General features: G+C 46.2%; 1 protein-coding gene across 1 annotated transcript in view; it reads right to left on the bottom strand.

Annotated features, from left to right (window-relative positions):
• The window catches only part of rnaset2l (ribonuclease T2, like), a 63,042-nt gene that overhangs the window by 18,571 nt on the left and 18,855 nt on the right, over window positions 1-25,616 (bottom strand). Inside the window, exons 4-6 of the mRNA XM_072490306.1 lie at window positions 18,946-19,010; window positions 16,899-16,956; window positions 14,414-14,478 (exon numbers count right to left, since the gene is read on the bottom strand). Of these exons, the coding sequence (XP_072346407.1) occupies window positions 14,414-14,478; window positions 16,899-16,956; window positions 18,946-19,010 (188 nt within the window). The remainder of the gene's footprint in view (window positions 1-14,413; window positions 14,479-16,898; window positions 16,957-18,945; window positions 19,011-25,616) is intronic.

Below are 25,616 nucleotides of genomic sequence, written 5' to 3'. Positions count from 1 at the left end.
TCCCTCTGTTCCTCCATAGTTCCAAGAATCCTGCCTTTAACCCTGTATTCAGCATTCAAATTCGACCTTCCAAAATGAATCACTTCACATTTATCAAGGTTAAACTCCATCTGCCACTACTCAGCCCAGCGCTGCATCCTGTCAATGTCCTGTTGTAACCTGCAACAGCCCTCGACATTATCTGCAACTCCCCCAACCTTCGTGTCATCAGCAAACTTACTAACCCACCCTTCCACTTCCTCATCCAAGTCATTTATAAAAACCACAAAGAGCAGAGGACCCAGGACAGATCCTTGCGGGACACCACTGGTCACCGACCTCCAGGGGGAATACTTTCCATCAACTACCACTCACTGTCTTCTTTCGGCCACCAATTCTGTATCCAGACAGCCAAATTTCCCTGTATCCCATGCCCCCTAACTTTCTGAATGAGCCTACCATGAGTAACCTTATCAAATGCCTTACTGAAATCTATATACACCACATCCACTGCCCGACCTTTATCAATGTGTCTCGTCACATCCTCAAAGAATTCAATGAGGCTTGTGAGGCATGACCTGCCCCTCACAAAGCCATGCTGACTATCTTTAATCAAACTATGTTTTTCTAAATAATCATAAATCCTATCTCTCAGAATTCTTTCCAGTATTTGGCAGCACGGTAGCATTGTGGATAGCACAATTGCTTCACAGTCCCAGGGTCCCAGGATGTAAGACTGATGGGTCTGTAATTCCCAGGGAATTCCCTATTCCCTTTCTTGAACAGGGGAACAACATTCGCCTCCCTCCAATCATCCGGTACTATTCCAGTTGAGAGTGAGGACGCAAAAATCATCGACAATGGCGTAGCAATCTCCTCCCTCGCTTCCCGTAGTAACCTTGGGTATATCCCATCAGGCCCAGGGGACTTATCTATCCTGGTGCTTTTCAACATTTCCAACACATCCTCCTTCTTAATATCAACCCGCTTGAGTCTATTAACCTGGTTCACACTGTTCTCCTGAGCAACAAGGTCCCTCTCTCTAGTGAATACTGAAGCAAAATATTCATTTAGGGCCTCCCCTACTTCCTCAGACTCTAGGCACAAGTTCCCTCCACTATCCCTGATCTGCTCTACTCTCACCCTGATCATCCTCTTATTTCTCACATAAGTGTAAAATGCCGTGGGGTTTTCCCTAATCCTTCCCGCCAGCACTTTTTCATGCCCCCTTCTAGCTCTCCTGTCCATTTTTGAGTTCCTTCCTGGCTACCTCTAGAGCCAAATCAGATCCTTGCTTCCTCAACCTTACGTAAGCTTCCTTCTTCCTCTTGACTAGAAGCTCCACTTCTCTTGTCATCCAAGGCTCCTTCACCTTACCATTCCTTCCTCGTCTCAGCGGGACAAAGCTATCCAGCACTCGCAGCAGCAAGACTTAATGGTGAGCAAAGGGAGGCTGTGAAAGGGGTTGATTGCAGAAGTGCTTTATGTTGGGGGAAGGATGGGGTTTGTTATTTTTTTTGTTATTTACAGCACAGAAGGAAGCTATTTGGCCCATTGTGTCTGCATCGGCTCCCGAAAGAGCAACCTAGCTAGTCCCATTCCCCAGCCCTATCTCCGTAGCCCTCTAAATTCAACACTTTCAAATATATATTCCGCTCTCTTTTGAAACCTCCTATGGAATCCACCCCCACCACTCTCCCAGGCAGCGCATTCCATACCCCAACAACTCTCTGAGTAAAGAGGTTTCTCCTCATTCACTCCTCGCTCTCTCGTTGACCATCTTGAAATTGTGACCCCCCCTAGTCACTGATGTACCAAATAGTGGAAACAGAATATCTTCTTTACCTTGTCAAAATTGCTCAGAATTTTGAACACCTCAATAAGGTCGCCTCTTGATCTTCTCTGCTCCAAGGAGAACAAGCTCCATTTCTCCAATCTTTCCTTGTATCTAAAATTCCTCATTCCTGGTATCATTCTAGTAAATCTCCTCTGCACTCTCTTCAGGGCTTTAACATCCTTCCTTAAATAAGGTGCCCAGAGCGGAACACAATACTCCAAATGTGGTCTGGCCAATGAGTTGTAGAGGTGTAGCATCACCTCCTTGCCAACATTGTTATAAACCCAAGGATTCTATCAGCCTTCTTAACAACTGTTGGGTTTTGCATGTGGATGTCAAGTGGGTTCACCAGTGGAACCTAACTGAACCTCAACATTCACCTTTTCAAAATCAAAGATTCAGGTCACCGGCGAGCTTTCCCCAGACCAGTCTAGGTTTTACAATGTTCCGATTTTTCACAAAGCAGCTTCAACACCAGCTCCACGCTCCTGCTTGTCGATAACATTCTGTCCAATGCAAACCACCAGCTCCATCATTTCCCATCATCAATACGGGGGGGAACTTGTGCACAGAGCTTGCGCCGTCCCCTCACGGGCAGGACCAGTGTACATGGCCCACTCGGAATTGCTATGCAGAAGACTGCCCAATTATGTGGAACAAAGCTCATTCAAAGCATCCAATAGGAAGCATGCTTTGGAAATGTTGCTTTATTCCAATGTGTTGCAAGTGAAGCGTGTTTACAAAAACTGCCAATGATGGGATAATTTCCTCACTGTCAGCTCACTGATTGAGTGAAGAACCAAGAAGGGTCCACTGGCTGTCCGTTGAATTTGATACTAAGTGCAGTTGCGAGGACAAGGAAATTACAGAGCTTTCTACCTGGATTTCAATCAAAGATTTCTTTGTGCTTACAGCAAAAATGCTATCACCTCGGGATTGTTGGTATGCTATCTGAGGGAGGGAATAGAGGCTGTTGGGAAGAGAACGGAATTTGAACGCAGCATTCGAACAGCAGCCACAGCTGGAGCCGGGCGGTCGCTGAGAGAAACGTTTGGAGCTTGTCAGGCATCCGCGGCACACTCGCACCCTTCAGTGGTGTTACCTCTGAGCTCCCTGTTGAGTCATTGGCTTGTTAAAGTCTTGTTCTTACAGGGGAGCAGCTTCTTCCGGTGGAATATGGAATTGTTACCGGCTACGGGCTCCGCGACCCTTCTGACACCCGCCGTGGCATCAGCACTTTGAAAAGCCCTGCCCAGAGCAATCAGAGCCCAGCGACTCTGGTGGCGCCAAGCAAGATCAGTGGACACTACTGGTACTGCAGGTAGGCCAGGGGGCATTCAGCGATGGACACGAGCATTCAGGTAAATCCGAGATCTCGTTGGGGGCAGCCTGACGGGCTACAGCGAGGTGGGTTGGGGGGCATGATGCACAGGGTGGGTCGGTGGGCGAGGGGCATGGTGGGCGTGGGGAGTGTAAACTGTGGGCCACAGATTGGCATAGGGAGCCTGGGAATGAATCACCCCCCCGCCCCCCCCCCCCCAACCCCAACCCCTTCCTTACACTGACCTGCAGCCCATGGGGGTAAACCTGCCAGGCTACACATTGGGCACAGGTCTCTTCCACTGTCAGTTATATCAGAGCAGTGGCGGTCATTAGTTGCCCACTTGAGGGCCTCAGTTAGACCACGGGTAGGTGACGCCTCCCCCCATCGCCTGTATAGTCTTGGTGGGGATGGGTGTGGGTGGACTGGTGGCACATGTGCCACCAATGCCGCATCTCCCCAATTCACAGGTCCACCCATCTCTTTTCCCACCTGCAGATGGCCCGTGATCTTTCATGTATTAAAAGGTTAGATAAAAATAATCTAAAAATAAAATCAATGCAATGTGGGGGAGGGGAAGGAGGGCAAAAGATGTCCGGTACAAAAATCATGAAAAGTGAAAGAAAGAGTAAATTTCAGATCAGTATGTTGCAGTAATGAAGCCAATTTTGTTTTGATCACCAGAAGAAATGTAATATTGATGTTTTTCTCAGCGTCACAGTGGACAAGCTAAAAATAACCTGGCACCGAGCACTTGAATTTCCCTGAATCTGTGAACATCTTAACAGGTCCAATTCCAATTCGTATTCAGTTGTGTTAGTACATGAAAACCCACTCGCACATTTTACAAAACCAGGAATTTTATTTTTTTCATCTTTTGGTAGCTTCTAATGGATGCGGGGGCGAAATCCAACAATTTGAGAGGTATCAGGAAGAATCGTGAAGTGTGTTTATAGTGGCGGGTCCGTCCCCACACCGCTGCTGACGAGGACGGCAAATTTGGCGCTCGGCCATATCTCCCATTCCGTTCAGCGGGACCGGAGAATCACGCTGCCGCGAGCGGGCAGAACAATCCCACGGGGCAGCACGGTAGCACAATGGTTAGCACAGTTGCTTCACAGCTCCAGGGTCCCAGGTTCGATTCCCGGCTGGGTCACTGTCTGTGTGGAGACTGCACATCCTCCCCGTGTCTGCGTGGGTTTCCTCCGGGTGCTCAGGTTTCCTCCCACAGCCCAAAGACGTGCAGGTTAGGTGGTTTGGCCATGTTAAATTGCCCTTAGTGTCCAAAAGGTTTAAGTGGGGGTTACGGGGATAGGGTCGATACATGGGCTTGAGTGGGGTGCTCTTTGTAAGGGCTAGTTCAAACTCGATGGGCCAAATAGCCTCCTTCTGCACTGTAAATTCTATGAACTATGAAATATCCCGTCCAGCTTTCTCTTTTTTCACCCTTCTGCTTTTGATGATGACCGTGCAGCATGACATTAGGTGGCCAAGAAGACAAGGAAGCGCCTTGCTCTCAGGTTTGTCGCTGTTGCTCTGTAACCCCCCCCTGAGAGATGCACATGAGTATCACAGAAAAAGTCACATTTACGCTTAACAAGATTCAAGCCGGTTGGTGAAGTCAAAACTAAGCTTGCTAAATAGACCCTTCCCTTGCAAGGAGAGTTCATTGACTTTGTCCAGTGTGAACACTCCTCACCCACACCCAGTGTGTCAACTATCCCTTATTAAATGTGTTTAAATACCCATCACCTGCTTCTCTGCACAGTGTAATCAACATTAACATACCTTAACAATGTAATTTATAAGACATTAAGACTAAATCGTGGGGACGAGCGTTCAGTTGTATGGAAAATTAGAAAATCCAAATTAAAGGAGAAGGTGAGAGTACAGGTTAATGATGAGGACTTTAAATGAGTTAAAGGTGCTGAGGATCAGAAGAGGGTAGTAAAGTTTCCAGAACACGTAATAGAACAGAGAGTAGAGAGCAGCAGGTATCTAATTTCAGGCACTATAGACAAGGGGACAATTATGAGAAGGGGGATAGTCAACGCAGGACTGAGGGCGTTGTACCGAAATGTGTGCCGCATACGAAACAAGGTAAATGACCTTGTTGCGCACATTGAAATTGGCGAGTACAATGTCGTGGGCATCACAGAGACGTTGCTGTAAGGGAATCAGGGCTGGGATCTAAATATCCAAGGATATGTGTCCAATCGTAAGGACAGGCAGAGGGGGCGGGGTTGCATTGTTAGTAAGAAATTAACTTAAATCGATAGTAAGAAGCGATACAGGGTCAGAAGGTGCAGAATCTGTGTGGGTAGAGTTGAGGAATCGCAAAGGAAAAAAGACCCTGATGGGAGCTATGTACAGGCCCCCTAGCAGTAGTCAGGATGTGGGGCAGAAAATAATTCAGGAGATAGAAAAGGCATATAAGAAAGGCAATATTACAATAATCATGGGGGACTTCAATATGCAGGTGGACTAGGAAAGTCAGGTTGGTAGCAGATCCCAAGAAAAGGAATTTTACGAGATTTCTTTTGGAGCAGCTTGTGGTAGAGCCCACTAGGGAACCAGCAATTCTATATTTAGTGATGTGTAATGAGGCAGACTTGATTAGGGAACTTAAGGTGAAGGAACCGTTAGGGAGCAGTGACCACAATATGATTGAATTTACCCTGCAGTTTGAGAGGAGAAGCTGGAATCAGATGTAACGATTTTTAAAGGTAACTACAAAGACATTAGGGAGGAGTTGGCCAGAGGTGATTGGAAAAGGAGCTTAGCAGCGAAGACAGTTGAACAGCAATGGCAGGAATGTTTAGGGGTTATTTGGGAAGCACAACAGAAATTCATCCCAAGGAGGAGGAAACTTGCTAAGTGGAGGACAAGCATCCATGACTGATGAGGGAAGTCAAAGACAGCATAAAAGCAAAGGAACAAGCGTACAATGTGGCGAGCATTAGTGGGAAGCCAGGGGATTGGGAAACTTTTAAAAGCAATCAGAGGACAACTAAAAACACAAAAGGGGGGCGGGGGGAGATGAAATATGAGTGCAAGCTAGCCAGTAATATATAAGAAGAAGATAGGAAGAGTTTTTTTCAATATGTTAAAGGTAAGAGAGAGGTAAGAATGTACATTGGACCACTGGAAAATGAGGCTGGAGAAGTAGTAATAGGGAACAAGAAAATGGCAGAGGAACGAAGTAGATACTTTGCATCAGTCTTCATAGTGGAAGGCACCAGTGGCATACCAGAACTTCAAGAGAGTCAGGGGATAGAGGTGAGTATAGTGGCTTCCACTAGTGAGAAGGTGCTGGGGAAACTGAAAGGTCTGAAGGTGGATAAATCACCTGGACCAGATGGACTACACTCCAGGGTTCTGATGGAGATAGCTGAGGAGATTGTGGAGGCATTGGTGGTGATCTTTCAGGAATCACTGGGGGCAGGGAGGGTCCCAGAGATTTGGAAAATGGCTAATATAACACCGCTGTTTAAGAAGGGAGGGAGAGGGCAGCACGGTGGAGCAGTGGGTTAGCCCTGCAGTCTCACGGCGCCGAGGTACCCGGTTCGATCCCGGCTCTGGGTCACTGTCCGTGTGGAGTTTGCACATTCTCCCCGTGTTTGCGTGGGTTTCGTCCCACAACCCAAAGATGTGCAGGGTAAGGTGGATTGGTCACGTTAAATTGCCCTTAATTGGAAAAAATGAATTGGGTACTCTAAATTTATTAAATAAAAGGAGAAGGGAGGGAAGCAGAATACAGGAAATTATAGGCTAGTTAGCCTGACTTTGGTTGTTGGTAAGATTTTAGAGTCTATTATTAAGGATGAGATTACTGAATACTTAGAAGTGTATAGTACACTTGGACTGAGTCAGCACAGATTCGTCAAGGGGAGATAATGCCTGAAAAATCTGGTAGAATTCTTTGAGGAGGTTACAAGGAAGTTAGACAAAGGAGCACCAGTGGACGTGATTTATTTAGATTTCCAGAAGGCCTTTGACAAGGTGCCGTATTGGAGGCTGCTAAATAAGATAAGAGCCCATGGTGTTAGGGGCAAGGTACTGGCTTGGATAGAGGATTGGCTGACTGGCAGAAGGCAGAGAGTGGGGATAAAGGGGTCTTTTTCAGGATGGCAGCTGGTGACGAGTGGTGTTTTGCAAGGGTCAGTGTTGGGACCACAGCTATTCACGATATACATAAATGATCTGGAGGAAGGAATTGAAGGCACTGTTGCTAAGTTTGCAGATGATACAAAGATCTGTAGAGGGACAGGTAGTACTGAGGAAGGAGGGAGGTTGCAGAAGGACTTGGACAGGATAGGAGAGTGGGCAAAGAAGTGGCAGATGGAATACATTGTGGAAAAGTGTGAGGTTATGCACTTTGGTAGGAAGAATAAAGGCATAGACTATTTTCTAAATGGGAAAGGCTTCGGAAATCTGAAGCACAAAGGGACTTGGGAGTCCTTGTTCAAGATTCTCTTAAGGTTAACATGCAGGTTCAGTCGGCAGTTAGGAAGGAAAATGCAACGCTGACATTCAAGTCGAGAGGGCTAGACAAGGGCAAGGACTTACTGTTGAGGCTGTATAAGGCTCTGGTCAGACCCCATTTGGAGTATTGTGAGCAGTTTTGGGACCTGTATCTAAGGAAAAGATGTGCTGGCCTTGGAAAGGATCCAGAGGAGGTTCACAAGAATGATCCCTGGAATGAAGAACTTGTCATATGAGGAGCGGTTGAGGACTCTGGGTCTGTACTCGATGGAGTTTAGAAGGATGAGGGGGGCCTGATTGAAACCTACAGGATACTGCAAGGCATAGATAGCGTGGACGTGGAGAGGATGTTTCCACTAGTAGGAAAAACTAGAAACCGAGGGCACAGCCTCAGACTGAAGGGCGGAGCCTTTAAAACCGAGATGAGGAGGAATTTCTTCAGCCAGAGGGGTGGTGAATCTGTGGAACTCATTGCTGCAGAAGACTGAGGAGGCTAAGTTACTGAGTGACCTTAAGACAGATAGATAGGTTCTTGATCAGGGGTTATGGGGAAAAGGCAGGAGAATGGGGATGAGAAACATCATAGATCATAGAATTTACAGTGCCGAAGGAGGCCATTCGGCCCCTCGAGACGGCACCGGCCTTGGAAAGGGCACCCTACCCCAGCCCACACATCCACCCTATCCCAGTAACCCAACCCAACCTTTTTGGACACTAAGGGTAATTTAGCAAGTCCAATCCACCTAACCTGCACATCTTTGGACTGCGGGAGGAAACCGGAGCACCCGGAGTAAACCCACGCAGACACGGGGAGAACATGCAGACTCCGCACAGACAGTGACCCAAACCGAGAATCGAACCTGGGACCCTGGAGCTGTGAAGCAATTGTTATGGGCCAGGGTTTAGAGAGCCCCAAAGCGTATCATGGAGTTCACCTGACCCACAACTTTTACTAGATTGTGGTATGGGGAGCACACGGCCCACTCTACAGGTGTGGTACAGCAGAAATGGAAAAGTATTTTTTAAAGCAAAATAATGTTTATTCTATGAACTCAAGTTAACCTTTTTAAAACACACAGTGAACATCTTAGCAACCATCAATTCAAATATAACCGCCAAAGAATACAACACTAAGTAATGCTTAATAACTTCCCAAATAACATCCAGAAGACAGAAGAAACACCTTTGAACAGAAGCACATCAGGTTTACATTCAGGTTTACATAGGAGAAGAGTCCGTCCTTGTAACTGCATTAACCTTTCTATAGTCCACACACAACCGTTGGATACCATCTGGTTTAGGTACCATCACTATGGGTGAGCTCCATTGGCTGCAACCCACTTCAATTATGCCATCTTTAAGAATACTCTCAATCTCTTTGTTAACCTGTGCCAATTTTAAAGGGTTAAGTCTATATGGATGTTGTTTGATTGGAGCAGCATTTCCCACATCTACATCATGTATAGCCATTTTAGTACTTCCCAATTAATCTCTACAAACGTGCCCATGTGATATCAATAACTCTTTCAGGTCAGTCCGTTTTTCCTCTGGAAGGTAACTCAACAATTTATCCCAATTTTTAAGAACATCCTCATTTTTCAATTTAATTTGAGGTATGTCAAATTCACAGTCACCTGGATTTGGTTCGTCACTTTGAGTTAGAATCATTAAAACCTCCTTTTTCTCTCCTTCCCTTTCAAAGTACCTTTTAAGCATATTCACATGACACACTCGGTGAGTCTTCCTTCTATCTGGTGTTTTTACCACATAATTCACCTCACTTAATTTCCTTTCAATCTGATACGGTCCACAAAACCTAGCTTTTAAAGGCTCCCCTACCAGTGGTAACAACACAAACTTTATCCCCACTGGCAAAACTATGAACTTTGGATTTCTTGTCTGCGACCCATTTCATCACATTTTGTGCAACTTTTAAATGAATCTAGCCAATTCACCTGCTCTATTTAATCGCTCCCTAAAATTTGACATGTAATCCAATAATGCAATTTCTGATTTCTCACTCACCAATTTTTCCTTAAATCAATTTAAGTGGACCTCTTACCTCATGACCAAAAATTAGTTCAAAAGGACTAAATTTGGTTGACTCATTAGGTGCATCCCTAATTGCAAACTGTCCTGTAGCCATCTGGGATGGCCACGTCCCGATTACAAAATGGATACTTGCAAAGAATGCAGGGAAAATTGGACAATGCTAAGAAACAAGCAGGTGCACGCTCTGTCTTAATTAGAACCTTAAACTCTCAGACAGGACAGAAACTGCCAAGCTATCTACAGACTAATGAGCCATCTCCGGGGACAAAAGGGAAACATTTAGATACACAATGTTAAGGCAGACTCCCCGGTGCCAGAAGAAGCTAAGACCAAGCAGACTGACAGTCACCAGGACACGCCCAGCGATCAAGGAACCACCCCTCTATTGGAGGAAGATCGATACGACTTATTGGGGAAAGACCCAATTAGTTGAGGCCAAGTTCAAGGCCCGCCCAAAAGCGCACGAAGCCCTTTTCAGTATAAAAAGTATCCCCCAAGGGAGAATCTTCCTCCTTTGGCTTTGGCTCTCACCGAAGAGAGAGACCAGCCTAGCAGCTGCACCAGACCAAGTAAGTTCCAAGTCAACGCACGCTACGAGATAGACGCTCCTAGTTGCTACCCTGTAAACAGCTCAACCCAGCAGCCTCAGAACCGAGCAACGGCCATTGTTCCTCTGACTGAGTGGGCACCCGAAGCTAAGTACTGGCTTTAGTAATAGTAGTAGTTTAGTTTGTAGAGTTTATGCATGAGTAGATTTGGCTGTGTGTAAATAAATGAGCATTGCTTTTGAACTTACTAACTGGTGTATCGAGTCATTGATCAGCATTCGGTTCTGAACCTTATGGTGGTGTCGAAAGATACCTGGCTACTCTTGAGCAAATGTAATTAAACAGAGCCAAATTAAGAGACAACCAAACATTAGCAACAGTACGAATGGAATTCTTTTATCCCAATGCTCTGGATAATCATGACAATAAGCCCTTAACATTGTCTTTCATGTCTGATGCCACCTTTCTAACACTCCCTGCGATTCTGGATGGTATGCAGTTGATTTAAATTGTTTTATTCCTAAGCTATCCATAACTTCTTTGAATAACCTTGAGGTAAAATTCGATCCTTGATCCGATTGTATTTCTGTGGGTAGTCCATATCTAGTAAAGAATTTAAGTAACTCCTCCACAATCTTTTTAGCTGTAATATTACGTACTGGAATGGCCTCTGGAAACCTAGTAGATACATCCATTATCGTCAAAAGATATTGATTCTCACTTTTTGTTTTAGGAAGCGGTCCTACACAATCGATTAGGAACCTTGTAAAAGGTTCCTCAAATGCTGGAATGGGTATTGAGGGTGCTGGTTTTATCACTGCTTGAGGTTTCCCTATCACTTGACATGTGTGACATGATAGACAAAATTTAACTACATCTTTATGTGGTCCAGGCCAATAAAAATGTTTCTGGATTTTAGCTTGAGTTTTCCTTATTCCCAAATGACCTCCCAGTGGTACCTCATGTACAACTCGCAACACCTCCTTTCTATACCCTACCGACAATACTACTTGATGAACTTCTGCCCACTTTTCATCCACCTGCATATGTAAAGATCTCCATTTTCTCATCAAGACATTACTTTAACGGTAATAACACTCTGGTATACACTCAGATTCCTCGTCCGTGTATGCTTTCTGATACATTCGTTTTATTTCTACGTCTTTCTGTTGTAACTCCGCCAATTTTCCTGAACTAAAAATATCCGCCTCATCCTCCACCTGTTCTTGTTCTTTTTCATCCATCTGATCAAAAATCGTTTCTGATAATTGCACTTCAACTTCATCTTCACTCTTTGATTTCTCCTCTTGTCTCAACCTGTGACTTTGAAATCTTGTTACTACACAATCCGGAAAAATCCCAGGATATTCGTCCTTCAACACTTCAGTTGTCTGATTTTCCACTGGCTTATCAACCACAGTAGGCATCACTCCCACCTGCGATCCAGCTATATCATTACCCAAGATAAAATGTATTCCTGGACAAGATAGTTTCTCTATAACTCCTACTACCACTTCACCACTCTTCACTGGACTTTCCAACATTACCTTATATAATGGAACGCTACTCCTCTCACCCTGAATTCCACATATTACCACCTTTTCTGGCAACATTCTTCCTAAACAACATAACTCCTCATCTCTTACCATTAAAGATTGACTAGCCCCTGTATCTCTTAAAATTGTGACTTCTTTACCTGCTCCTCCTGATACACATGAGTAAACTTTACGCATACAAGTAAATTCTTTAAAGAGATCTGGCACCTTCTTATCAATCACCTCTTGATCAGGCTGTACAATCTTTTGCACCTCCTTCGCTTTACTTGGGCTTTTCTTTACCACTTTAACAAACCCCACTGTCTTATCCTGTTTTACCGCATTAGCCTCCCCAGTGCTTTTCTTCAACCACCAACACTGTGACTTTACATGGCCTAGTTTATTACAGTGAAAACATTTGAAAATTTTCATTTCCTTTCCACCCTCCTGAATTTCTTTTTTAGTCTGAGGTACACTCTCTTTATTGTCTCCCATCAGATCACCTTTACCTTTACCACTTGAGTATTTCTCATGTCCCCAGTTTCTATCCCTCACCGGCTGAAACTGATGTCGGAAACCAAACTTCGATTTATGAACTAATTCATAATCATCTGCCATTTCTGCTGCTAATCTGGCAGTGTTACCCCTCTGTTCTTCCACATGAGTTCTCACTACATCAGGAATTGAATTTTTAGACTCCTCCAAAAGTATAATTTCTCTGAGAGCTTCATACGTTTGGTCTATTTTCAAAGCCCTTATCCACCTATCAAAATACTCTGTTTGATCCTTTCAAACTCCATGTATGTTTGACCAGGTTCTTTCCTTAAATTTATAAACCTTTGTCTGTAGTTTCAGGCACTAGTTCATATGCACCTAAGATGGATTTTTTCACCTCCTCATACGACCCAGATACCTCCTCCGGTAGTGATGCAAACACTTCACTAGCCCTACCTATCAGCTTTGTTTGAATCAGTAATACCCACATGTCCTGTGGCCATTTCATTTGTTTAGCTACCTTCTCAAATGAATTGAAAAAGGCTTCTACCTCCTTCTCATCAAACCTTGGCAATGCTTGGACATATTTAAATAGATCCCCACTAAGCCTTCAACTATGACGCTCTTTCTCACTACCTTCCAACTGTACGTTTCCCTTTACGTCTGCCAGTTTTAACTGACTTATGTTTCATGGCCATTTTCTGAAGTTCAAACTCTCTCTCTCCACCCTTTTCCCTGATCTGTATTTCTCTTTCTTTTTGTTCTGCTAGGGCTATTCTTTCTGTTTTCCTTTCTTCTCTCTCTTTTCCCCCTCTCTCTTTCTCTTTCTTTTTCCTCTCTCTCTTTTGTGTTCAAACTGCTTTAATTCTTTCTCATGTTCCATTTGTTTAATTTGTAACTGAATTTTTGCCATTTCCAATGAGCCAACCTGTATCTCAGGCAACTTTAAATGCTTAGCTACCGCCATAATTACCTCACCTTTTCACATTTTGTCAGGTAATGTTAACTGCAATATTTTTGCCAAATCTAACATTCTGCTTTTAGTCTCTGTCTGTAAGGTATTGTGTGTGACCGTCTCCACCCCAAAAACTTCAGAGCCTCTGAAAGAGCCATTGTCCACAACACACTTCCTACTTAAACTAAAATACCACACCTGAAAAGCACCCACAATATGCTCACCCCTCACAGTCTTTAAGTTCACAAAGCCAATCCAATAGATAGACTTTTATCCCCCTCAAGCCCCCAATTTGTTATGGGCCAGGGTTTAGAGAACTCCAAAGTGTATCATGGAGTTCACCTGACCCACAACTTTTACTAGATGGTGGTATGGGGAGCACACGGCCCACTCTACAGGTGTGGTACAGCAGAAATGGAAAAGTATTTTTTAAAGCAAAACAATGTTTATTCTATGAACTCAAGTTAACCTTTTTAAAACATACAGTGAACATCTTAGCAACCATAAATTTAAATACAACCCCCAAAGAATACAACACTAAGTAATGCTTAATAACTTCCCAAACAACATCCAGAAGACAGAAGAAACACCTTTTAACAGAAGCACATTAGGTTTACATTCACTACTGAGAACATTTATAATTCTGAATTCACCAAATGATCAAGAGATAGTCTTTTCATGGCGGAGAGATCAACAGTACACCTGCTCTGTCCGGCTTCAGCTCCAACACTGAAAACGAAACTAAAACACACCCTGCAGCAAACAGCCTAAAACGAAAGTAAAAAGGTGGCAGACAGCCCAGCTCCACCCACTCTCTGACATCACTGCAGTAATAAACACCCATTTCTTAAAAGTACTCTCACTACAGATATTTATATACACACCCATTTCTTAAAGGTACTCTCACATGACACAACTGTGATAACCACTATGCTACCGTTCTACCCGTACATATCAGCCATAATTGAATGGCGGGGTAAACTCAATGGGCTGAATGGCCTAATTCTGCTCCTATGTCTTATGGTCCTATTGACAATATTCTGGTACTGCATTTCCGCCCAATAGAGTATCCTAGAACCCCATCGCCAATGAGCGTCTTCCTGATCAGATATGTTCAGACAGAAATTGGGAAATCACTGACACAGGCAGATTAGAGCTTGTAAAAGTATTCATGCAATGATCAATAATGTGATTGGCATGACTTACCAAAACTTGAAAGAATCATTTTTTATTAGACTTGGCCAGTACTGATTCAAGTCACCCTGAAGACTCTGGAATAGAAGTAACAAAAGCACTGGATGTTTAAATGAAAATCAGCAGTAGGATTTCAAATGTAACATTTTTATTATCCATGTCCGTGGTTCTAAAATCTCAATGCTACAACAAAAACTCTCTCTTTGAGCATTGATAAGAACATTAAACTTGTTTGCTCAAGAGTATTGAAGGTCAGAGAGATCTAGGTGTACAGGTCCACAGGTCACTGAAAGGGGCAACACAGGTGGTGAAGGTGGTCAAGAAGGCATACGGCATGCTTGCCTTCATTGGCCGGGGCATTGAGTATAAGAATTGGCAAATCATGTTGCAGCTGTATAGAACCTTAGTTAGGCCACACTTGGAGTATAGTGTTCAATTCTGGTCGCCACACTATCAGAAGGATGTGGAGGCTTTAGAGAGGGTGCAGAAGCGATTTACCAGAATGTTGCCTAGTATGGAGGGCATTAGCTATGAGGAGCAGTTGAATAAACTCGATTTGTTCTCACTGGAACGACGGAGGTTGAGGGGTGACCTGATAGAGGTCTACAAATTTATGAGGGGCATAGACAGAGTGGATAGTCAGAGGCTTTTCCCCAGGGTAGAAGGGTCAATTACTAGGGGGCATAGGTTTAAGGTGCGAGGGGCAAGGTTTAGAGGAGATGTACGAGGCAAGTTTTCTACACAGAGGGTAGTGGGTGCCTGGAACGCGCTGCTGGAGGAGGTGGTGGAAGCAGGGACGACAGTGACATTTAAGGGGCATCTTGACAAATACATGAATAGGATGGGAATAGAGGGATACAGACCCAGGAAGATTTTAGTTTAGATGGGCAGCATGGTCGGCATGGGCTTGGAGGGCTGAAGGGCCTGTTCCTGTGCTGTACTTTTCTTTGTTCTTTGTACAGAGAAAGAATAAACAAAACAAAAGAAAAATTCAGATAAATGAAACGTCCTCTTTTATCCTGTCCCTGTTAACTTTCGGACGGGGCCTTGAGTTACATTTTGTGACGTAAGAGAAACTAGATCCAAACTTTAAAATTCCACAATCATTATTTTCATGAATAAAGTATCTTCATTTGGTTTGGCCCAATTTATTCCCATTTGTTGGATGAAATCAACTGGAGAATCTAGTGAATCTAGTTGTGCCGAGACTGATTTATTCCATGAAACTAATTATTCATCCTTTACCGCGTACACAAACGACCAATCAAGCAATTAATTATCAGAAATTCTGGTATGTGCTAGATTTTATTTTCAAAACCTTCATCATTATGTACTTATGCTCATAAATTTTGTACATTGGACATTTTGCACCTAGTTTGATCCCCGGTGATATGATGTGATGTATTCATTGCTCTTGTGAAGCACATGACAAAAACTGGCTTCATGTTTCTTTCAGGCAACATCTACCAAACTGAGATCCTGTAAGTTTTATTAAGTTGGAAGTTAATATTTATGGTTCCACAATTCGCGGTATTGAGAAGTCAATTCAGAGGTTCTCTGAGCCAGGGTTTAAGTCCCATTCCGAGGCTTGAGCACAAAAACCAAGGCTGACACTCCAGTGCAGTGCTGAAGGAGCTTAGCACTGTCAGAGGTGCGGTCTTTCGGATAGGAAGTTAAATTAAAACCTGCTCGGGCCGAGCTCACGTGGCACGAGTTTGAAGAAGAGCACGGGTGCTATCCCCCGGTGCCCAGGACAATATTTAGTGAGTGTCACAAAAAGATTATTGGGCCATTATCACATTGCTGCTTGCGGGATCTTGCTGAACACAAGCTAATTCTTTGGGCAGCACGGTAGCATTGTGGATAGCACAATTGCTTCACAGCTCCAGGGTCCCAAGTTCGATTCCGGCTTGGGTCACTGTCTGTGCGGAGTCTGCACATCCTCCCCGTGTGTGCGTGGGTTTCCTCCGGGTGCTCTGGTTTCCTCCCACAGTCCAAAGATGTGCAGGTTAGGTGGATTGGCCATGTGTCCAAAATTGCCCTTAGTTTTGGGTGGGGTAACTGGGTTGTGGGGATAAGGTGGAAGTGTGGGCTTGTGTAGGGTGCTCTTTCCAAGAGCCGGTGCAGACTCGATGGGCCGAATGGCCTCCTTCTGCACTGTAAATTCTATGATAATCTATGATAATTGCCTCATTTCCTACCTCACAACAGTCACTACACTTCAAAAACTACGTCATTGGCTGTGAAGTGCTTTGAGATGTTCAGTGAATAAGGAAAGAGCGATATAAATGCAAACCTTTCCAAATAATGCAACAATTTTTTATATCACCCATCAAATTTGCGAATTGTATCACATTATTCAAAGATATAACAGGTAAGTGACCTCAGGGTGTTATTTGACTATTTGGCCTTCTCAAGGGCAATTAGGGCTGGGCAATAAATGCCAGTCTAGCTAGTCGCGCTCACATCCCATGACTGATAAAAACAAATTCCTTACATCAATGTCCTCGCGAGTTAACTGCCAGGTTCGATTGCAGCACCGTTTCCCGTCTGGCCTGCAATTAAATACAAGTGACATTATTTAGTTCTGGCTAGCTGTTGAGTGCAGTTCAACCTATCTATACTAGATGGCTCAGTCAATTGGATTTGATCCTTCCAATCTATCAAGGACAGCTACCCACTGTTCAATCAAAGCCAGCTAATTGCTAACCAGCCCACTGTGCCCAAATAAACACATGGGGCTGATTTTCCCGTCCCATTTTTAGAGGGTGGAGTGGTGGTGGGGAGGAAAATCCTGTGGGAGTCCCAAACCTGCGGGATTTCCCCAATCAATTACCCCCCGACCTCGAAAGTCAGGATCCCCACTTCCATAGATTTAAATATCATTGTCAGGCCTTTATGCCTGATAGTTCTCCTCTTGTTGGATTGTCTATTCACGTCAGCGTGTGAATCATTAAAAAAAAATATATATATTTATTAAAGTTTTTTAACACACTTTTTCTCTCTTACAAGCAATAACCCCCCCCCCCCTTCGTAACAAAAAAAAACGAGAAATCGCGCAGAGCAAGATATATACATGGCAAAATGATATATTTACACAGCTTTGTACACTGGCCCTCACCCGTACGTGCCAGTTTCCCAACCCTTCATATTATCTCTTGCTCATCCACCCTCCCAGGCAGTCCCCCCTCCCCCCCCCCCCCCCCTCCCAGGACGTCCCCTCCACCCCCCACCCCCCCAAGGTTGCTGCTGCTGCTGACCGACCTTCCTCTGACGCTCCGCGAGATAGTCTAGGAACGGTTGCCACCGCCTGTAGAACCCCTGCGCAGACCCTCTCAAGGCGAACTTAATCCTCTCCAACTTTATGAACCCAGCCATATCGTTTATCCAGGCCTCCAGGCTGGGGGGCTTCGCCTCCTTCCACATTAGCAAGATCCTTCGCCGGGCTACTAGGGACGCAAAGGCCAGAATGCCGGCCTCTTTCGCCTCCTGCACTCCCGGTTCGTCCACTACTCCAAATATTGCTAGCCCCCAGCTTGGCTTGACCCGGACTTTCACCACCTGAGATATTGCTCCCGCCACTCCTCTCCAGAACCCCTCCAGTGCCGGGCATGACCAAAAGTCAGCGTGTGAATCATGACAGACCCCCCCCCACAAGATGTACCTGGCAAGCAGAACCCGCCAGAGGCACGCAGGTGAGTACAGCACCCAGAGAGGAGAATGTCATGCCCGGACAGTACCCAGTCACCCCCGCCCCGTGCGCATCGTGGATACTGCTCCCAGGCAGTGATGGGGGAAGTTACCCAGGCAGTGCTGGGGCGATGTTTCCGTGGGGGGAATTCCGTTTCCATTGTGGCGACCTACGTGGTGGCGATGGCGGGTGGAGTTACATGTGGATGCACTGAGGGGGGGGGAGGCGGGGGTGTTCTGTTGTGGGGGGAGAGTGGGGGGTTCTGTGGGGGAGGGAGTCGCGTGGAGGAGGACAAGTGCTGTTTCTATTTTAATTTCTTTAAATCGGGCCGATTGAGCCCGCCCACCAATGTTACATCATGGGACCTTTGCGCCTACAATTATGGTGGAGGAAGACATCCTTGGGGCCAGTGGCTTCCCCCGTTTTTAGCCACTGCAAGCTCATGCCTCCCTGCTTTTTTTGTTGGGAGTAGTGGATATTGGTTGCTAAGTGATGTTAATTATTCTATTATTCCCAAATTATGGTGAAATAATGTCAATAAGTGCACAAACCATCAGACTATGCAGCTGATTTCCACTCTGATGCGAAGTGAAGAGCATGCGGCTATTCATAATGGGGCATGTGGGAATGTAATTTGGATTTAATGTCACCTGTACAGAGGTACAGTGGAAAATATTGTTCTGCATACAGCCCAGGCAGATCATGCCATACATGAAAAAACGTAGGACATACGATAAATACACAATGTGAATATCGGTTTTGCAATATGCTTGTGGCAAATTAAACCACTCGGTTCTACAGATAGAATTACATTTCAGCCATATAAAAATAATCAATAGTTCTTTTTAATTACCAGAGTCCGTGAATCGTCCAACCATCCACTTGGGCTGGAATCCTACAGGGAAACTTTGTAAAAGTCTAAAGAAATGGAAATAATTAATATTTATTATTTTATTGTATTCCTATTTCTGCTTCCTGGTTGCACACTCAGGTAATTTGGCAAGCGACTAGACTGCAGATTATTCTTAAGAGTTTCTCAGTTTCCTTTCACCCCGGAAGCTAGAGTAAGTTTAGAACCATTTCTGAGGGGCAATGATAGGGAGCTCCTACGAAGATTCAGGGAAGAAGCTGAGATGGTCATAGAATCATAGACTATACAGTGCAGAAGGGGGCCATTCGGCCCATCGAGTCTGCACTGGCCCTTGGAAAGAGCACCCTACCCAAGCCCACACCTCCACCCTTAATCAGGCAGGAGGGTGGCGGATGGTAATCCACCACCTTTCTGCCTGAACCCTGATTAAATCCATGGTCGGAAGGCTCCTCCGGCCAATTGAGGCCCCTAAATGGCCAATTCATGAGAGCCAACCCCTGAGTTTACTGCTGATCCTCCTACAGCCCCCACTCATGTGGCTCCCACCTCGTCAAACCCTCCCCACACAATTAGTCACTCATGTGCACGCACACAATTAATCACACTCGTGTACGCGCATATACAATTACTCTAGAGTATGCACACACAATCACAGACACACCTGTGAGCATGTAAACACAATTATTCACTTAGTGTGCACACACAGTTACTCAGAGCTGTGAGCATGCACAGAGAAGTACTCACGCATTTACACATAATCAGCATGCACACACAATTACTCACACGCAATGAACACACACAATTAGTCACACTCAGCGTGCACAAAACATTACTCAGACACATCAGCATAATAATATTTATTAGTGTGATAAGTCGGGTTACATTAACACTGCAATGAAGTTACTGTGAAAAGCCCCTAGTCGCCACATTCCGGCGCCTGTTCTGGTACACAGAGGGAGAATTAAGAATGTCCAATTCACCTAACAGCACGTCTTACGGGACTTGTGGGAGGAAACCGGAGCACCCGGAGGAAACCCACACAGACACGGGGAGAACGTGCAGACTCCGCACAGACAGTGACCCAAGCAGGAATCGAAACTAGGTCCCTGGTGCTGAGAAGCAACAGGGCTAACCTCTGTGCTACCATGCTGCCCATACACAATTACTCACACTCAGTGTGCACACACAATCACTCACACTAAATGAGCTCACACAATTACTCAAACTCAGCATGCACAGTTACATGCCATGAGAACACACATACTCACACTCACTGCGCACAATTACTCACACAGCGTGCACACACAATTACTCAGATTCATGAGCACACACAATTAACTCACTCTGAGCACACACCATTAGTCACACTCAACGAGCATACACAATTACACTCAGCTTGCACGTAATTATTCACACGCAGGGAGAACACACACTTACACTCATTGAGCACAATTACTCATGCATGAGTACACAAAATTACTCACACAGCATGCACAAACAATTACTCACATTCTGAACACGCACAATTACTCACACCCTGCATTTTTTAAAAATAAATTTAGACTACCCAGTTTTTCCAATTAAGGGGCAATTTAGCGTGGCCAATCCACCTACCCTGCACATCTTTGGGTTGTGGGGGAACAAACACGGGGAGAATGTGCAAACCCCACACGGACAGTGACCCAGAGCAGGGATCGAATCCAGATCCTCAGCGCCGCAGGCAGCATGCTAAGCACTGCACCACCATTCTGCCCTAATCACACCCTGCATAAACAAACAATTACTCACATTCAGTAAGCACATGCAGTTACTCACACTCAGGGTGCGCACACAATTATTCACACTGAGCATTCACAGACAATCAGTCACACTAAACATGCGCACACAATTACTCACTCAGTGAGCATGCTCACTGTTATAACCTGCCTGCTTACCATTGGCTGGGGACTAATGACAATCCCACAATCCTGTGGGAGTATGAGCTTCCCCAATGAGGGGGGCGGAGAAATCATTAGCAGACTCCCTGTATAAATAAAGCCGGCCAGTTTGGAACCAGCAGGAAGGGGTAAGCAGCAAGTGAGGTTGCTGCTGTTGTATATATACATGTTATTGTAAATAAATGTTATTTCTTTGTATCTGTAAAATTCGTGCTGGATTCTTCGTGGCCCTCACAAAACTGGCGACGAGGGCTAAAGTGAATAGCTGTCTACACTGCTGAAGCCACCTCCCTGGATTTTTATTGGATACAGGTTGGAAGTTGTTTTCTATTAATGCCTCTGTACGGACGTTTGGATGTTTTTGATGCTGCGCTGGAAAGCTGGAACCAGTACGCACAACGGATGTGTTACTATTTCCAGGCAAATAATATCACCGAAAACGAGCGCCAGGTGGTCATATTGCTCACCGCCTGCGGCCCGCATACGTTTGGGGTGATTAGGAGCCTTACGTACCCAGCTGCACCGGACACCAAAACATTTTATGAACTTGTGAATTTAGTGGGGCAGCATTTTAACCCAACTCCGTCCACGATAGTCCAACGTTACCGGTTTAATACCGCTGAGAGGACCCCAGGAGAATCCCTTGCCGACTTTCTATCCAGGCTATGCAGGATTGCAGAGTACTGCGACTATGGTGAGACCTTGTCAGAAATGTTACCCGACCGTTTGGTTTGCGGTATTAACAATGCGGCCACCCAGAGAAAGTTGTTAGCTGAGCCAACATTGACTTTTCAACAGGCCATTCAAATAGTATTGTCCCGAGAGAGCGCAGAACGAGGAGTGCAGGAGCTACAGGGAATGGAAGTGCATGCCTTGGGGCGCAACCCCTTCCATCCGAAAACGTCCCCCCGCACTCCTGCGGTACCTTGGACGAGGCGATGTCTGGATCGACGCCAGTGGCCATCGGACATTCCTCCCCGAAGGGAGCTTTCTCCAGAACCAATGGATGAGGGGCCATGTCCGTGTCAGACTTGTAGGCGCCGACCCCGTCGCGGACGCCGGTCCTGGGGGCACCAGAGGCGCCGTCGTTCTGACCGAAACTGGGACCAGCCCAGGGGCCATACCTTCCATGTGGATGAACCTGCGGCGACTACTCCTGAGGACGTGGAGACGGAGGACGACTGCCTGAAGCTGCATTGTGTGGCAGCTCCCCGTGTGGCCCCTATTAAGGTGACAGTACAGGTCAATGGTCACCCGCTTGAGATGGAGTTGGACACTGGCGCAGTGGTCTCCATGATCGCCCAGAGGACATTCGACCGCTTCAAGCAGGGTATACAGACCCTTACATTAACCGACACACAGGCCAGGTTGGCCACCTACACGGGGGAACCATTGGACATTGCAGGAACTACGATGACCCCTGTTGTTTATGGACGCCTGGAGGGGCGTTTCCCACTTATCGCGGTGCGCGGCCATGGGTCCAGCCTGTTGGGTCGGGACTGGTTGCGCCATTTGTGGCTGCAGTGGCAGCACATCCTGAAAACAGTTTCTGGAGGGTTGACTGAGGTGCTAGGAAGATACCCAGATGTATTCCAGCCCGGTTTGGGGAAAATAAAAGGGGCCGTAGCCCGTATCCAAGTCGAACCAGGAGCCACGCCGTGCTATTTCCGGGCGTGCCCGGTGCCTTACACTTTGCTCGAGAAGGTAGAAGGGGAGCTCACTCGTTTGGAAACTTTGGGTATTATCAGGCCCGTCCGTTTCGCTAACTGGGCAGCACCAATTGTACCTGTAATGAAGCCAGATGCCACAGTTCGCTTGTGCGGCGACTATAAACTTACAGTGAATACGGCTTCCCGACTCGACCGATATCCAATGCCTCGCATAGAGGATCTCTACGCAAAGCTTGCAGGTGGACTCTCGTTCACAAAATTAGATATGAGCCACGCCTACCCACAGTTGGATCTGGACCCTGCCTCCCGACCATATGTAACGATTAATACACACTGGGGCCTGTATGAATATACATGTTTGCCCTTTGGAGTATCCTCTGTCTGCACTATTTTTTAACGCGTTATGGAGGGCATTTTGAGAGGTTTACCGCGTGTCGCTGTCTTCTTAGATGACGTTTTTATCACAGGGACGTCGGAGCAGGAACATTTGGAAAATCTTAGACGCTTTTCGGAGGCTGGAGTCCGTTTACGTCGCACAAAGTGCGTCTTTCAGGCGAAGGAAGTAGTCTACCTGGGTTATCAGGTGGACCGCGAAGGTTTGCACCTCGTCGCAGAGAAGGTGCGCGCGATTCAACAGGCCCCCGCCCCGACTGACACTTCGCATCTTTGTTCTTTTCTCGGCCTCGTAAACTATTACGGGAAGTTCCTCCCCAATCTGGCAACTACGCTGGCCCCGTTGCACCTGCTGCTAAAGAAAAATCACACCTGGGTTTGGGGTCAGCCGCAAGAAACCGCTTTCCGGCGGGTAAAACGACAATTGTCATCGTCTGGGTTACTAACCCACTATGATCCTGGAAAGTCTTTGCTCGTCACATGTGATGCATCCCCGTATGGTATTGGGGCTGTCCTGTCCCACAAGATGGAGAACGGGGCCGAGCGGCCGATAACTTTCGCCTCCTGCACATTGACTGCAGCGGAAAAAATGTACGTGCAGATCGAGAAGAAGGGCCAGGCAGTGGTCTTTGCGGTGAAACGTTTCCACCAGTACGTGTATGGCCGCCACTTCACTATCGTGCCTAATCATAAGCCTCTGCTGGGACTTTTCAGAGAGGATAAGCCAATACCGCCCATTGCTTCCGCACAGATCCAGCGCTGGGCTTTGTTGCTTGCTGCATACGAGTATTCTCTGGAGCACAAACCAGGAACGCAGAGAGCGAATGCCGCCGCACTGAGCCAATTGCCTTTATTGACCGGCCCCATGTCGACCCCCACGGCCAGTGAAGTGGTTGCAACCCTAAATTTTATGGACTGTCGCGGCATCACGGATCCGTGAGTGGACTCAGACGGAGTGTAGTCACCTGGGTTGGCCACTTCCCGACTTAAAATGAAGGATCGCAAAGACTAAAGGGAAATTCAGCCAACACAGGCAAAGACTAGCAAGTGCAGAAATCATGTATATTGAAACCTGCAAAACAACCAGACAGCACTGAAACCAGCAGCCATCTGCATAGCAATGAGCGATTCCAAGGCACAATGGCAACAGTTAAGGTGAATAAAGCCAAGCCAGACTCCTCGCGCCAGCAGGAGCCAAGACAAAGGAAGGCCAATGGACACTTAGGGACCGCCCAGCGATCAGGGAACCGCTCCAGCATTGGAGAAATCGATCCAAGTGATCAGAAAGTAGCCCAATCACTTGGAACCAGGTACAGGGTCCGCCCTGAAGGGCGGGAAGCCCCTGGGGACTATAAAGTAAAGCCCCCAAGATCAAATCGTCCTTCTTGACAGGGTCACTCAGCAACTTGAATCAACCCGTGAGAGTGAACTGCCCAAGCTGCCGCACCAACCAAGTAAGTCTCCAGTCAACGCACGCTACGAGATAGGCGCTCCTAGCTACCAGTCCATACCAGCTTTTGAATCTTTCAGACTCAGGACCTGAATGAAAGGCCATTTGTTCCCCATACCTGGTGGGCCAGTCCGAAGCTAAGTTAGGCCTTTTAGTGATAGAAATAGCCTAGAAAGTAGAGTTTATGCATGAGTAGTGATTTACTATGCATAATAAATGTGTTTTGATTTGAAGCTTACTAATTGGTGTGTTGAGTTATTGATCAGTACTTGAACTTGAACCTCGTGGCGGTATCATAAAGATACCTGGTGACTCTAGAGCAAAGGTTAAACAAACAGAGCAAATTACGAATTAAGAGCCAACCAAAAGTTAGCAACAGGAGCCAGTCCTCTCAAAGGTTCAACACATAGTCCTGTATGGTGGGCAGCATAGACAGCTCCCAGGCGAGTTGCGGGCATTTCCCTCCAAGCTGTCAGAATTCAGCGTGGAAGACGGCATCCTCTTGTGGGGGACGCGTGTGATTGTCCCAGAAAAAGGACAGGAGCTGATACTAAGAAACTTGCACAATTGGCATCCAGGTGTGACCAAAATGAAAATGTTGGCCCTGAGTTATGTCTGGTGGCCAGGCCTCGACACTGACATTGAGAAGGTGGCCCAAAACTGCTCCATTTACCAGGAGCATCCGAAGCTTCCGCCGGCCGCGCCCCTACATCACTGGGAATGGCCAGGGCGGCCTTGGGCGCGCTTGCATGCGGATTTCGCCGGCCCTTTTCAAGGATCCATGTTCCTTTTATTAATCGACGCCCAGTCTAAATGGCTAGAGGTGCATAAGATGCTAGGCACAACGTCCTGCGCAACAATTGAGAAGATGCGTTTGTCTTTTAGTACGCATGGCCTCCCTGAGGTGCTGGTCACGGAAAATATCACTCCATTCACCAGTGAGGAGTTTGCGAGGTTCATGAAGGTGAACGGCATACGCCATATCCACACTGCCCCTTACCACCCGGCTTCAAATGGGTTGGCGGAGCGCGCAGTGCAGACATTCAAACAAGCTAAAGAAGCAGTCTTCCGGATCAATGGACACGAGACTGGCTCGCTTTTTGTTTACGTATAGGACCACCCCCCATGCGGTGACTGGCGTAGCTCCCGCAGAACTCCTAATGGGCCGGAGACTTCGCACCCGCCTTATTATGGTTTTCCCGG

Source organism: Scyliorhinus torazame, chromosome 25 (assembly GCF_047496885.1).
Source record: "Scyliorhinus torazame isolate Kashiwa2021f chromosome 25, sScyTor2.1, whole genome shotgun sequence".
NCBI lineage: Eukaryota > Metazoa > Chordata > Chondrichthyes > Carcharhiniformes > Scyliorhinidae > Scyliorhinus > Scyliorhinus torazame.
The sequence above is the reverse complement of the archived record's forward strand: the minus strand, read 5'-3'. Positions and strand labels throughout refer to the sequence as shown.